The sequence below is a fragment of the Mastomys coucha genome, unplaced genomic scaffold, assembly GCF_008632895.1.
Source record: "Mastomys coucha isolate ucsf_1 unplaced genomic scaffold, UCSF_Mcou_1 pScaffold23, whole genome shotgun sequence".
NCBI lineage: Eukaryota > Metazoa > Chordata > Mammalia > Rodentia > Muridae > Mastomys > Mastomys coucha.
In genome coordinates, this window is record NW_022196906.1 from 85,169,906 (window position 1) to 85,185,632 (window position 15,727).

General features: G+C 46.8%; 1 protein-coding gene and 2 long non-coding RNA genes across 14 annotated transcripts in view; 1 reads left to right on the plus strand and 2 right to left on the minus strand.

Annotated features, from left to right (window-relative positions):
- The first annotated feature begins 6 nt into the window (after positions 1-6).
- Positions 7-15,727, plus strand: part of Zic4 (Zic family member 4) — a 22,699-nt gene continuing 6,978 nt past the window's right edge. The window contains exons 1-5 of one of the 12 annotated variants that reach the window (XM_031343169.1): positions 7-2,324; positions 2,403-3,124; positions 5,298-5,553; positions 6,115-6,199; positions 12,289-12,906. In XM_031343169.1, the coding sequence (XP_031199029.1) occupies positions 5,551-5,553; positions 6,115-6,199; positions 12,289-12,906 (706 nt within the window). In that variant the 5' untranslated portion in view covers positions 7-2,324; positions 2,403-3,124; positions 5,298-5,550. The other 11 variants (XM_031343168.1, XM_031343174.1, XM_031343172.1 and 8 more) reach the window with 11 other exon arrangements.
- LOC116072005 lies at positions 10,062-11,246 on the minus strand. The gene is made up of 2 exons (XR_004111275.1): positions 10,605-11,246; positions 10,062-10,223 (listed from the first exon to the last, which is right to left on the minus strand). It is a non-coding gene; the product is annotated as an uncharacterized LOC116072005 (long non-coding RNA).
- LOC116072004 lies at positions 14,264-15,335 on the minus strand. Its single transcript, XR_004111274.1, has 2 exons — positions 15,004-15,335; positions 14,264-14,881 (listed from the first exon to the last, which is right to left on the minus strand). It is a non-coding gene; the product is annotated as an uncharacterized LOC116072004 (long non-coding RNA).

Below are 15,727 nucleotides of genomic sequence, written 5' to 3' on the forward strand. Positions count from 1 at the left end.
TTCTCTTCCCCTCCCCCTCTCTCCTTCCCTCCCCATCCCTCTGCCACTCTCCTTCAAATCTCCGCTGAGCGATTAAAGACTGGAGACCCCCGGCGTCTCCGAGAACAGCAGTCGGGGACCAGCCGAGAAACACCCCAAAGGCACTTCCAGAATGTCCGATTCAGCAACTTTCTTTTCTCCCTCCCTCCCCTTCTCCCCCCTTCAAGGGCAGCAAAGGAAGCTTTTGTTATTTGCTTCTTTTGAAGTTTGCTTCCTTTTTGACGGGGCCTCTCTCCTGTTTATAATTTAAGACTCCGGAGTGCGGGAGTGCGAGAGCACTCCACTCTCTTTCCTAGAAACGTGATTTCTTGGTGTCTCTCGTAGCCTCAGTTTGCCAGACTTCCTGCGTGCCCAATCACACCAAAACACAGGTGGATGGAGCTCTTAAACTTTTCCCGGTTCCTGAGGTTTGTCGGATTGGGTTTTGTTTGTTTGTTTTCTAATTTTTAATGGCAGTTTGGAAACGTTGTTACGGATCTCCCTCTCCCCTCATTTTTTTTCTTTTTTTTTTTTCCTCGGGTCCGCTCGGTTGTGTGGCTTGCTCCCACCCCCAACCCGCTCACTCTGTCCTCCCATTCCCACCCCAGCCCCTTTCATTCAGGTAAAACAGTAAATTTCCCAACGCGCCATTGTTCCCTTCGATCTCCCAAAGCTCCCTAGAGATCCCGGAATACTTTTTTGGTATTTAAATCCCCGGTAGATAGGACCAATGTAAATTTTGTGACATTCAAACCTTTTCCAGTTCACAAATCAGTCACCCTTGTCACAGTTATTGAAATTCCGCAACTTGCCACAACAAGACGGTGGAAAAAGCGGGCGCGGTCTTTGTTGCCGACCAGGCTTTTGATCGCCAGAGAAAATTTACTTACCTTCAGATGAGTGAGCAGAAAAAGAAATAACACTCCCTTTGATTTAGTTAGGAAAATGCAGACATTTGGATTCCGTGCAAACATACAACACTCGCTTGTTTTCGCGATGCGGCCCTCGATTAACCTGTCTTTGCCCAGCGCAAAGTCTATTCAACAACTGCGCGTAGTTGCTTTTTGTCCCATCCACAAAGAACCATTGACTATATATTAAAATGATTGTTGAAAGGTAGAGGGGTATGGCACGTAAAAGCAGGGGGAAAATCCCTGTAACTCAATCAATTAAACCGGGCGACATTTATACATTTCAAAAAATGCACGCGGATGTGGAGCCGGGGGCGATGGAGGTTGCATTTCTACTTAGCTCAGTTTTAAGCCCATCAGCTTGGCCCAGGACTTAGCCTTAGCGCCTGCATATTCATTAGGTCTAATTATTTTCTAGTAAGGAAAACACAAAAAGCCAAGAGTCGGAATCCTTCAATTTGCCCTTTGTTTCTAACTTCATTTGGCTTCTTTGCAGCTGAATCAAGGCTCTAAACTCTTTGCCAGACAAAGGGACCTTCAACTCATCCTTTCACATGATGTCCGGTTAGAAAACTTAACAGTTCTCCAAGCAAAAGGAAAAGAAAACCTCTCTCTCTCTCTCTCTCTCTCTCTGCCAGCTAGCTTTCTAGGGCTAGAGGAAGGATGATCACCACTGGCTACTCCTAGCCTCCTTTCTAGTTTTTGTCCCCTACCAACCAGATTTTGGTTTGGGTAGACTGAACTGGAACCGGGCTGTTCTACACACACACACACACACACACACACACACACACACACACACACACACCTTCTGGCCCTGAGGTCAAATTGTGGATGTTGATGATATCCCTGTATCTGAAGAGATTGTGTTGAGCATCTATGCTTGTGGGGCTAGGAAATAGAAATTCTAGGAAAACAAAAATATTCTGTCCCCAGCAACAAGTCTGTGCCCAGTAGTCCAGCGCTTCTCGCTTAATCTGAGGGGACTCCTGTAAGGAGTGACAGAAAAAAGCGGAGGCAGCCGGTGTTAGGGTCTTCTCTCTTTTAACCTATTACGTATTTTCTTGAGGAAAAAGATACACCAGGCCATTCAGTTCCTTTTGCTCCTACAAGGGGAAGTTGGATCCTAGAATTATGAAAATCGTATATTCTAGGAGATATTTCCTCTAGAGGCTGCACTGCTCTTTCACTAGGGAGAACAAATATTGAACCCACCTTGACTGCTTTAAAAAAAAAAAAATAGGGAGGGGACCTGAGGGAAGGGTGGCTGTTGGGAGAGGGGAGGGAAAATAATTCTTCAAAAAAGAAAGTCAGGCTTCTCTCCTCCAGTCTGTGGAAAATCCACCGGGGACGTTGACAGAGGGTATTTTTAGGAAACCCATCCAAATATACAAGGTAAGAGTAAATATGAGAGGGGGAAAAAAGTTGTGGGTTGTAGAAGTTATCAAGTGGGATTTGCGGCGCTCTCTGCAGGAAACGCGAGCGGCTCCAGTTCAAAGCCACATGCACCAACGTGACATATAAGCCATTAAAATATCATCCTGACGGCTCATTTCTGCTTCATCATACATTCCCTAACTGCTTCCCCGAAAGCTGGAGAAGGAGAAATGAAGGATGACCGACCCGGTGGAACCACAAAAGAGGCATAGAGGGGTTTCTGGTCCCCCCTCTTCTACCCCAAAGTGATGTGCAGAAATGAGGTGATCCGGGCAACAGGTGGAGCAGGGTAAGTGCTTGAAACCAGGGGGGTCAGTTGGGGAAGGCCTGTACCCTCAACGGCCTTGTAGCAAATGTACTTGTGGGGGCCATAGGCACCCTAAGCCCGCTGGGAGAATAGGCCCAGTCAGACTTTTTTTCTCCATCTCTACCTTCACATACACACACACACACACACACACACACACACACACACCATCGCGGGTACAGGCCCCACCCCACTAATTCTAAAGGGGGTGGGGAGGGGCAGCGTCGAGGATGAGTCCTTTCTTTCCTCTGGGAGGGAGTGGGTGCAAGAAAGACAGATGGGGCTTCTACAGGCAATGGCACCAAAACCAGCTTGTTGCCCGCTTGTCTTCACTCCTCTCTTTTTGTAAATTACCTGGGTGTGCCCACCGTGGGCACAAGAAGAGCAAAACTGACCAAGTTTTGTCCTTCTTGTTCGTGGTGGAAACCACCGAGAGGGTGCTCGCGACAAGGTCCTTGCAGACAGCCTTTCTGGTTTTTATGTTTTTTGTTGTTTTGTTTTGTTTTGTTTAATTTCCCCCCTACCGCAAGGATGACAGGGAGGGTTTCGGTTTACCCTCGCCAGGGTCAAAGACTCAAGTTAGTGCTGCGAGAGGCTGGCTACACAGTAGAACTTCTCCGGATACTCACTGAGGACTGAGGATGCCGTCTGGGTCTGCCTCGAGCCGGCTGCCCGCCTGCCCTTATCCTGGTCCTGTTTCAGGACTCTAGGATCTGCTCTGTTTGCGCCGCGGGCCATGGGTTCGCGACCTGGCTTTCTTTCTCCTGGATGAAAATCTGGCTTGCGGTTAGATCCAGGGAGCAGGCCGAAGCCTAGACCCAGGGCGTATACCGAATTACTGGCGAAAGAAAAGAGAAGAAATTGAGTGGATTTGAATCTAAAAGCGTTACCTGTCTAGTTCAAAGTCTAAAAGTTTGGAGTTGACCAAGAAGGAGATAAAGAAGTCCGGGAAAGGGAAAGAGGGCGTAGGAAGGCTGAGACCTGGGTGTTCACTAGAGTCTGCAGAAACAACCTTTGGATGGCAAGGCTTGGCAGTGACCTCCAACCTCTGCTACTGGGGCACCTCTTTTCTCTTCCTATGTTTTGGGGCAGAAATTTACAGTAAGGCTTACCTGCTCAAGCCAGGTTGCCTGCAGGTGACCCCACTAGCTTAGGCTTAACTCTGAGCACCTGAGAAAGTTGCCAGTCTTCCAGCCTAGAGTTAGGGGCATTCTGATCTCAACCCCCTCGAGGATAGGAATAAGAAAGGGAATGCAGTACAATCCAGGCGCTCAGCTCAATGTCCTGGGGCTTCAGGGCTGGTGCAAGGTAGCCAGGGAGGTGCAAGTGCGCTGGCTATCGATCTGAGCAAGGACCAGCAGCCGCTTTCATCTCTGGCTTGGTAGTTCTGAGCCTGCCAGGGCCGAGCTTTTCCGACAAGTATTCACGACTGATAGTTAATCAGTATGGAACTGAAGTCACTGGCTCTAGTTGACCTCTGACCTTAGACAGGCCTGTGTGGACTAAGTATGCTTCACAACAGGCAGCCTGTGATTTCTCAAATAAAAATAGTGTCTTTTGCAGTACTGACCATCCCATCTTCTTGTGACTATCAATCACTGAGGCTCTCTGGCACCCCTTTCCTGTCCTCTCAAGGTAAAGGATAAAAGCTGATTTCAATACATCCTGGGGGTGCCCCTGACTAAGCTGGTAGCCACTTGGTATGAAAAGACACCTCAGGAGCAAGAGTTTTTGGGGAACTCAAAGAGCTTTTCAGACCTATTATCTTAGGAACCTCAGATTCAGGGGCCCAGGGACAGCTCCCAAATTCACTCCTCATTCTGTTCTTTCAGCAAGACTGTGTGATTTCAAATCTGAACCAAAGAGATGGGTGCCCTGTTCCCTTGCACAGGCTGGATCAACTACAGAACTAGCTAAGGTCCCTTTTGTCTGCCTTGATTCAACCTTTGAAACATTTCCTTGCATGCCCGGGGAAGCATTTGTAGTGCACAAAGGACATGCACATAGGACATGAGGGTACCAGCGATCCAGACCTCCTAGAAGTTGAGCTGTGCCAGCATTGTTGGTAGGCAGAAGTTTCTAGGGAAACTTACCCCCTTTTCCTTAGAAGCAAACAAATTCTATTATTGCCAACCAACCAGGGACTGTGGTGCCAGATATCCTGCCACGAGAACATTCGGAGCAAGGACACCCAGCTTGCTGCCCTTCTGTAAGAATACAAAGTTTGGGCCTCCTTCCTTTCTTGGTCTAGAAGGAGCTTGTTACCTTTATGGAAGGATTTTGTTGTTTTTGTGTTGTTAGAAACAATTGAAAACAATTTCCTCTGGGAAAAGGTGAGTATATTCAGACTTGTGCCTGGAAAAGAAAAAGCAAGGGTGAGACCCTGAGGGTAGCTCGGGTCTGAGTTAGAGGTGCAGGGGGGCAAAGGGGTAGAACATAAGAAATTAGAGACCCTGTATGAGAGTGCTACTTGGATTTAGCCAGTGGGTCAACAAGTTAAATAGCCACTTGTTCTGTGGGTAGAGTGTCAAGACAGGCAGACGTTCCATTGACTGAGGTCTTGCTGTGTTTGTCCAGCCTAAGACCTCTTTCAATGACTGTTTGTCCTTCCTCACCAAATGTAGGGTCAACGCTAGGTGGATTGCTGCTTGGCTGCTCCCCTGCCTCCACAGCCTTGCCTGACAGATGCAGAGAGCCTCAAAATGCTTTCAAGGATGTATGGTTGCCGAATGCTTGGTAGCTCCAGCCACTGACAAGCAATCTTAAGAGGGAGGCACTGTTTCTAAACTTTTCAACTGAAAAAATAAAAAAGAGAGAGAGAGAGACAAGTTGACACCAAACAACAACAACAATAACAACAACAGCAACAACAACAAAATGGTACATTTTTAATCGGGTGAATTTAATATTAGCTTTGAAAAATGAGCCAGTAACAGCTCTCAGGTGGGTCTGAAGCAGGACGGGAATGGAACACGTGGGGTTAAAGGGTTATTCACTACTATTGACAGAACAGGATTTGAAAATCTGAAAATTTCTTACTTCTAACAATATAACTAAGCATAACTGCATCTCCCTGGAGGATAGAGGGCCCTCCCTACCATGCCCCATCAGATGTAAATAACTAACTTGAAGAAATAATGGGGTGTTCTGAAACAAAATCTCAAATTCTAGAAACCACAGATTTTTGAACATTGAATGAACACATCTACCTAAAAGGCAGAACAACGAGTGATAAAAATTCTAGCTGGGAAATTAGAATTTTTCAATGTTTTTATTGCCAGTGCCACTTTTGTTCTTCTATTTTCAAATCTGAAAATGATCAAAGAAAAGCCAAAAGATTGTTTTCAGACTAACATCTTTCTTTCATACACTCAGGCCACAGATTCTTGCCACAGGAACATGTATGGTATTGTTTTACTCAGGCCTTTTCTTCTCAAGCAGGCTCAAACTCAGAAAATGAAGTACAAGACCTCCCTGGTGATGAGGAAGCGATTGCGGCTGTACAGAAACACTCTGAAAGAATCAAGTGAGTAATTAAAAAAAAAAATCTTATTATCAGTAGAGATTTGCTGAGGACCAGGCACTTTCCTGTTGTGTGTGTGTGTTTATGCACAAAGCATATTTGATTGTTTCTCTTTTGCTTACACTGGGATGTGAGTTTAGGCACATCTCTAAGTTTAAATGAAACTTAGAATAACACCTTGGTGTTTGATGCATTTGCACACAAATCAATGACACACCATCCCACCAGCAGCCCGAGGAGGACTCAATACCTACTCATCTGGATGTTCTAGAATTAATATTTGAGTACTGGATCATTGAAACAACCACCCTTGACCTTCTGCAATTCCACTGTCACATTATTCTATGACATATTCATCTTGAATTCATTTCCAGACAATTTGATTGGGATGAGGTTTGACATGTATTGGCTTCCATGAAAGAAGTGTACTTTGATCTTGGTGATGGGGTTTACATGATAGGCATCATCTTTACCAGGGGCACCAGCCTTCTGCAATGTGGCAGTGACTATGTTCCCACAATGTGGTGTCTGAACCAACAGTGACTGACAGCCACACTGTCAGAAATACCTTCATTGTGAAGAATTTAATTTCATATTCCACTTAGAATAAGCATAGGATTTAAGGTTGGCTTTTCCACCTTCTAGGCATCTGGGTTTGTTGTTGTTGTTGTTGTTGTTGTTGTTGTTTTGTTTTTTTACTCACTTCAACTATAAAGTTCATGGTTTTTTTCTAAACATGGTCTCTTATTGGTTTGCAAGAAAAGCTTCCTAACAAAAGTTATGTAAGTTAGGGAATGACTCTCTTATACTGTTTGGGATGACTTTATGGCAACAGTCAAAGAAGAAATGTGATTATTACATAAATTCAGTTGTTTTGATCTCTTAATGCTACCCTGGCAGTTCTTTTTATCAATTTCTTCCAATCTTTTGTGAAAAGACATTTTGCAGAAGCACTGCTTGGAAATTAAACTACATCTGAGTATATTTTTTCCATACTCTCAGTGCCATTAATGATGATTAAAGCTAAAATTTCCATAACTAGGAGAAATTTCCTCTTCTAAAAAAAAAAAAATTCCTGACAGACCTCATCTCCTTTGCATAATTTGGGATTGGACATATGGCAGGCTTCTGGGGCTTAAATGATTTCTTTTCATAAGACCTGAGATACCTCCCACTGCAGGAATCCTGAAATCAATGAATAGCCTCTTCAGAGATACACACCTTATTTTGAGTGGCACCATGGTCAGAAATGTAAAAACGGAACTGAAGAAGTGGTTGCCCATCTAGAAACAGAACACTCAGATGACAGAGGCTGCTTGGCCTGGCTCTGAGCCATGGCCCCTCAGCTGAATAGGTAATGGTGATTTAGCATGGTTTCAGAAAATCAAAATGGAAAAATAGCCCAGCTATTGATGCCTTATCTTTGTCCTCCCCCCATGCAAGAAGAGAAGTCAGACAGCTCAGCTACTGATGCAAGAAGCTCCACCAGTTGTCCTATTCCTAGAAAAAACAACAATAAAACCAAAAACATTAGTTTATGCCATTGGTGGTAGTGGCTGTTGTGAGCAAAAATGCTCAAATCATAATTCTAGGTAGGCATTAATTTTCAGAGACTCTAGAGATTGAAGTATGTTACGGGACTACTGATAGAATCTGTTCCACATAGCCCTCATGAAAGCTTTAGTGCTCCCCTCTCCCACCCCCACCCCCGCCCCTGTGCATTTGCCAAAAACACATCTTGGCTACAGACTACTCCTTTTCTTTGCTAACCAAGGGGGATGCTCCTGCAAGCAAATGGGGCTCCAGTGAAGACTAGCACATCCAGCCAATGGACAGTTTCTGAAACTGGGGATCTCTGTATCCTGAGACATGAAAAAAAATCTCTGGAAATTCTAAAACATACTTCTAGGACATTGATACTCCAGTCCTTGTCATTTCTCATCAGCCTGAGACTCTATTTGGAGTTTATTTTGGAAATTTACCTTGAAGGTCCTTACATAATTGCTGAAAGTTTTATGTCAGTAAATATAAGCGGATACAAGAAATATTTTTTTTTTCTCTATTTCTGTCTCTGGGGAAATGGACCTTAAAAGAATGTCTGGTCCCATTGTTATGTTTAGCCAACCGAGGTATGGACCATATGGCTCCAAGAACCTTCCAAGTGTCAGTCAGCCTCTGTGACCTGCAGGTCAACTGACCCCTAGCTACTCAAGAAATGTCTACCCAGGATGGGTCCAGATGTTTTTAGTGCTTCAAGAGAAGGCTGCATCTGGGAAGGAGCTCCATGGGGCCAGGCTACTGTCAGTGATTTTGGCTGAATCAGATGTGTTTGCCCTTTTGCTGCTGGCACGGAAAGTCATACACATGTTCCTACCTTTTCAAGGGCAAAGATAGTCAGACTGTATACTAACAAGATATGTGTATAAAACCTCTCTCCCTCTCTTCTCCTCTCCCTCTCTCTCTTTTAACCTTTGGGTACACAGGTCAGTGCTTACAATTCAGGAGGTCTGTAAACTTGAACTTTTATTTTTAATCCTTCTCTCTACAACCTGCTAATGGAAAGTTAGCATTTTCCGTCTCCTGTGAAAATGAGAAGCAAACATTTTCGGCAGGCTCACCAGGCTTCCAAATGGTTCTGAAAATAGCTGAAAATGCTTTTTAAAAAACTCTGTTCAGTCTGTATTGTTATTCAAAGCTTTTTAATGGGGATTGGGTCACAGGATGTGTATTAAGAATCCATGCTGGTTCAAACCAAATAATTAACCAGAGCTAAAATGGATCCTGAATTTGACACATCCTGAACAATTAATTGTATACCATCTAGGTTTAGGTAAGAGAAAAGAAGTTTTAGTTCCTCGACTGTGTTATGGCACAAGTGCACCTGCACTCAGGTTCGCTGTCTCAGTCCAGAGGTTTAGATGATAGAAATAGCTGGGCAAGGAGGGACACACTTTTGTTTTCTGTTATCAGCTTATATGTTGTGTTCCAACCTTTGGAGGCTCAGCTTAGACTCACCTGAATACATACTTTATTTTTCTCAGTGATCAGACTTTGAACTCATTGAAATTTGATAAATGTCTAGAGATAGGGGGCGGGGGAAGGAAAACAAGCCCAGGACCAGATAGAAGCACCTTTCATTAAAGGGTTAACTAAGGAAAGTAAATAAAGCTTTCAGAGGGAGAGATAAATTCTCAGAGTCTAGATTTTAAAATGTCAGGAAAGGTCTTGGCTTAGGAAACAGAAGTCAAATGTCTCTCCCTCTCCTTTGTGTGTGTGTGTGTGTGTGTGTGTGTGTGTGTGTGTGTACACAAGTGCGCTCACAGAATCTGTTTGTAATTGCCTAAGTCTTTCCTAATGCAGAGAGATACAGACTCTTCGAAGCTAGAGAAATTATTGTGGAAGTTAATCCCTTGCTAAATCCCTTGCCCCAAGCAGGGATGAATGATGAATATACCAAGCTTTAGAAAATAAGTCAATTATTAAAAATTTTAAAGCCTTGTTTAAGGGGCAGGAGTGTAGCTCCCTTGGTGAAGTCCTAGCTTTCAGAAGTACATTCACTCCTACCTGCTGGTGAATAACTCTGAGCCCAGCACTTGGAGAAGCAGAAATTCAAAATCATACAAGTTCTAGACCATCCTGGGCTACGCAAGACCTTGTCTCAAAAACAAAATAAAGAAAACAAATGAAGCATAATTAAAAAATAAACCCTTTATTTACTAATCATGGAATCCTCAGGGAGAGGTCAGTTCAATCAATTCTAAGTGTTCCATGTAACTTGTTCAAACTTCTCTCTTCTCTTAAAGGGTAATGTTTTTGGTTTTTGTTGTTGATGATGATGATAATGGTGGTGGTGGTGATGATGATGATGATGGTGTTTCTTCTCAAGTTTTAGAACTCTCTTTAAAAACTCAAAGGTTTCTGGGTCTTGGCGGCATGTTCTATGTCAAACAGAAGGTCCAGGAACTTCCTTTGGCATTTTTTAGCACAAGGACAGGGTCAGGGCCCTAGGCTCAGGAAGCAGTTGATCCTAGGGCAGACAAGGGGCAATCATTCCTGAGCCAGTATTGAAATCTTCTTCAATTGGTCTTCCTCAGTTAGCTATAATGGTAGATTCTAGACTGAAGGCCATGGATGCAGCCAACTATGCCATCCACTCTGTAGAGCCAGTCCTAAAGAGAGCAAGGACTAAGATCAAAGCTTCTTCAACAAGTGGTCACAATTGACATTGGTGGAACCTTCATCTGGCACGACTGCACAGAGTTCAGGACCCGCAGACTAGCCCCTTGGCCCATGAACTGGAAGGCAAGGACCTGTTCCTTCTATTTGTGTATCTGTGTGCCTTGAACTATTTATTTAGTTAGCCAGAATACTCTCCGGTAAATAAATATGAGCTATGATGAAAAGGCACCTTTCAGGGAGTCTGAAGTGAGTGTGGAACAATTCCTTGTCATGACCTCTTCTGGTCCAGTCTGTGTAGTCAGGCTGGGATTCTACTTCTAGGACTGCCAGTCATCAAGAGGAAGGAGAGACAAGGCTATTTGGCAGAGAGTAGAGAAGACCAAGGTGCGGCAGACATACAGGGTAGGCTTAGGGGAAATGAGAGCAAAGAAGAGAGAAAGAGGAGGGAGAAGAGCTCAGAGAAAGAATAAACGTGGATCCTAGGCTCGCTACCTTAGGGGTTTCTCTGATCCAGGCAGCCTGCAGCCTACCTTTCTGCCTTGATTTGGACCGTGCCCTTCATGCTGAAAGACAAGCTTTCCAAGTACCTTGAGGCACCTGAGTACTCAACTGTGCCTAGGACTCAGCTCCACTCCTCCAGGAGTTGTCCTGAGTATGAGCATAACCTAACCTTGCTCGCTCACTTCCAGGAGCAGGGTGGCAAAGCTCAGCATTCTAGAAGGAGGAGGGTGGTGGGGAGTTACAGGAAAGAAAAGAATCCATGCCTGGGTCAGAGCGCATGAGCAATAGAAGCGTGAAATGCTATTGGGATAGGGGGAGGAAGCAAAAGAGGGAGGGAGAGGAAAGGAGGAGGAAAAGGAAGAAAGAGGGCGAGAGAGAGAGAGAGAGAGAGAGAGAGAGAGAGAGAGAGAGAGAGAGAGAGAGAAGGAGGAAAAGAGGGAAAGAGAGAGAAACAGACCAGACACACACACATACAGAGAGAGAGAGAGAGAGAGAGAGAGAGAGAGAGAGAGAGAGAGAGAGAGAGAGAGCTTGTCATCACTGACGTCGGTCCAGACCACCGGCCAATAGGCAACACAGGCGATTGTTCTCACGGTGGCCCGGGGCCGCGGCCCCGAATCTATTCATTTCCTTAAGCGTTCTGCCGCCGCCTCTGTAGTGCCCTGGGTTTCACACGGACATTAAAGACAGAGAAAACAGAAGGGGGAGGGGGCAAACCCCAAACTTAAAAAACAAACAAACAATCTCTGCCACTTTGCATAAGTTCACTCTCTCTCTCTCTCTCTCTCTCTCTCTCTCTCTCTCTCTCTCTCTCTCTCTCTCCCTCCCCCTTTCTCGTCTTTTTCGGTTGTCCTTTCTTTGCACTGCCACACTACAGTAGCATTGGTGGCTGCCAGACCTAGGTGCAGCAGGCGGTCTTTTCTGGGCCCAGTGGGACATTGAAATTAATATATACACGTCTAGGGCGCTTTAAAATCACTACCACTTCCAACTTCACCACCTCCGAAATGACCCCTCCTATCATCTCCATCTTTGGCCCGGGAGCACCCCTTGGGGTTGGTGGACAAAGTAATCTGGAGATACGGGTCTTACACCTCTGCAGCAGAGGCCGTGCCCCCAGGCACCCACAGACTCAGCCCTGCTGCCTTTTCAACCTACCCCATTATCCCTACCCCTTTCCAGCGCATGGCACCGCAGGGGACTCGGCAGAACTGCAGCCCAGCCGGACGAAGGAGGAGGCTTTTTAACTTTGCTTGGTCTGCCAGCTTCACTGCTGGCACCGACCGGCTCAAGATCCCGGCACGGACTGCCAGAAACCTAGATGCGGCTGGGCAGAGTTTGTCCCCGGAGTCCGGGGAAAGTGCGAAGCCCACGCCACCGCTTCTCATGCACGTTATTTGTCTCGACAACAGGTAGCAGCTGTGGACACCATGGGCCCCAGCTCGCCTCGGCTTCGAACCCCTCTGTGTTTCCGGGCCTTCATGAGCAGCCTCCTCAGGCCTCCCACAGCCGTCCTTTGAACGGACTCCTGCGTCTGGGGATCCCTGGAGACATGTATGCGAGGTCGGAAGCTTTTGCACCGGGGCCTATGGCCCGCAGCGACACTCTGGCAGCAGCCACAGCCCTGCACGGTTACGGAGGCATGAACCTGACCATGAACCTCACCGCACCCCATGGCCCTGGAGCCTTTTTCCGCTACATGCGCCAGCCCATCAAACAGGAGCTCATCTGCAAGTGGCTGGGAGATGACAGCCCGCTGTCCCCGCGTCCCTGCTCCAAAACTTTCAGCACCATGCACGAGCTGGTTACCCACGTCACCGTGGAGCACGTCGGTGGCCCAGAGCAGGCTAACCACATTTGCTTCTGGGAGGAGTGTCCGCGACAGGGCAAGCCCTTCAAAGCCAAATACAAACTTGTAAATCACATCCGTGTGCACACGGGCGAGAAGCCCTTCCCTTGTCCTTTCCCAGGGTGTGGGAAGGTCTTTGCTAGATCAGAAAATCTCAAAATACACAAACGAACACATACAGGTCAGTACTCAGTGCTGTCTGTCTCCTGCGACCCATGGGACACAGACCCTTGGGTCGGAATTTCCTTAAGTTCCAACTGAGGGGAGGAGGGAGGGATTTTGGTATTCTTTCCATGAGCCAGGTTTATAAAAACGGTAATTAACAGCTTCTACTCCTAGACTCACCGGTTTCCGGAGGCTATCTGGGCTGAGTGGCTCCAGAGTTCGCGGGTCCCTGTTGGTAAACTGGCGCTCCTAGCTTAGAGCTTTGATTTTATTTAGGATCTGAAGATTGAACCCCAGTCCCAGGAGTTTGGTTTTAAGACATTTTTTAACCAGCATGGCTTCCCCCCACCCCAAGTCTTAAAGGAAATGGGAACAATTATCTCACATTTACAGACTACTATTGGAAACTCTTCCTTTTAGCCCCACTATCACCTGGACTGAGGGGTCATCTGACCCTTCATACCTTCTTTAGGATTTATGAGCCTTGGGGGCCTACTTTTGACTTGTTTTTGTATTGCTAGCTCCACAGAAGGGACGTTTTTTGGTAACCCTCATTCTTATTTTAGTAGAGACCCAACGGGACCCACTGCCTTAAATGTCATTTACCGAGCTGTTAAGTGAAATAGGGACATGTGTCAACCACATCTGTTAGCTCTAGTTAACAGAAAGGAAAGGAGCTCAGCGAAGGAGCCTGGGAGTTGAACTCTTCTGGCCAGAAACATCTAATTAATACAATTGCAAGAAGAAAGTTTTCACACTTTCAGAACAGCCTGTGAAGTTACATTAATTAGTTTAGCAGCCACCGTTTGACTCTCCTTACTCCCACCCCCATCCCCCTCGCTTGAAGTTTAAGAAGTCAGCGTCTTCTCCCCTCCCCCATCTTGGAGGCGGGAAAGGGAAAGAATGATGCAGAGACCAGAAATCCATCTTGGTACTCTAGTTTTACAGGCTGTATCTTTTCTTTCTACAATTCTTGTTAGAACAGCAGCCTTCTTCAGAGCCCAAGTCCCTGATAGTTGCAGTACCTGGTAAGAAGCTAGCTAAATCTTGCCACAAACTGCCTTCCCCATGAAGTTTAGTGGTAGAAAACTGGCATAGGCTGAGGCAAGACCAAAGTCCAGTTTGAATCTTGTTCTTTATCCTCCTAGCATGTCAGCAAACATCTTGTACGGTTTTCGAAAGCACGTTCTGAGATCTCGCCCCCCCCAACTCTCTCTCTCATCCATTTGCTCCTCTCCACTCCCCCCCCCAACCCCCAGTTATATCCCCAGGGACAGAGGAATAAGTAAGACTATGATTCCAGCCCTCAGACTTGCTGCTCCAGAGGCTAGCTGCCAGCACCTGGAAAGTGGATGCGCAATCTGGGGCTGGGGAAAGAACTCATCTTTAATGACAGGGATTTTGAAGCAAACAAACTTATACTGCTCTTTGCCGGCCCACTGTTTGAAGTCTGTGAAGCAGAAAATGGTTAAATTCTTAGCGTAATCGACCTACATCAGAGAAGCAAAAGTGTGCCTGGCTGGCTCTCAGGTTTGCTTGGACTCAAGGCAGAATTCTGCGCGTTCTTTTCGGTCTCTGTTCTAATTCATTACAGATTGGGTTTAAAAAAAGAAAGAAAGAAAGAAAGAAAGAAAGAAAGAAAGAAAGAAAGAAAGAAAGAAAGAAAAGGAAAAAAAGAAACAAAACAAAAACCATAGAGCCTCCCCTGTTCCGGTGTCTCCCTCAAATCTCCTAAGTAATGGGAAGAAAAGGAGGAGGCAAAGCAGCAACAAAATGTTTCTCAAATGGCAATAGAACTCTCTACAAATTATTCATGAAGACAGTTTTCGATTCAACAGGAAAATAATTGCCTTTTCAAATATTAATGGCGTTTCATTTCCTCGAGTCGCGGAAGCGGCGATCAGGAGCAGATTTCTTAGCTGAGATTCTCCCGAATGTGACTCCCAGGCCTGGCTCTGGAGGCAGCGGGTGAAGAAGGTTTCACTCTGTGGCTGTGACAGAGACCGGGGAACAATGGTAGGGCGGCGAGGGAGACGCGGGCCAGGAGCGCGCGCCGGGCCAACCTCCCAAACTGGCGCGCCTCCCGGAACCCCCAGGCCGGGGCTCTCCCCACCTTTCCCCGCAGTCAGGCAGCCCTCGTGGGGGTTGGGGGGTGCAGGCCGGCTCCCGGGCGGCTCTGGGGCGGAGTCATGGCGAAAACAGATCCAGCCACAAGTGCCAGAAAATGGCGCTGGCCTAGAGGCCCGGTAGGCCGGCGAACTTGGCGCCCGCGCCTACCGAGACCCTGCTCGCTCTGAAGCCGGGGCGGAGGACCAGAGTCGGGCCCAGGGCCCCAAGCGGGGTCCGGAGGCTCGGGGCCTAGGCCGCCAGCCTGGCCTCAGGTCGTTACGCTGGAGACAGGCCCGGCCCCGCGCCGCAGGGTCCACCCTCCCACCCAGGGCGTCTCTCAGGGACTTGGGGGAGGGGAAGGGTGAGGGGCGGCGGGGTGGCGGGGGTGGGAGGGTCTTGGGGCTCGGAGTCCAGGACGCCTCCTGCAGCTAGGCAATGCTAGGGCCGGCCTGCACCTGGCCTCCCAGGGTCCTGCTCACTCCCCCTCTCGGTACCTGTTCTATTCTTCCCCGTTTCTCGTCTGGAGCGAAATACTTGCCTAGTTTACGCGACGAGACATTGGAATGGGATATGTGGCAGCAGAATCCCCCCCCCACACACACACACACCGAGAGGGAATTCTATCTTCAAATTCCAATCTCAAACTCTATCCCCCACCCCACAAAAAAACTTAATTTGTAGACTGCAATTGATTATTTTTCTTTTTTCTTTTTCTTTTTTTTTTTTTT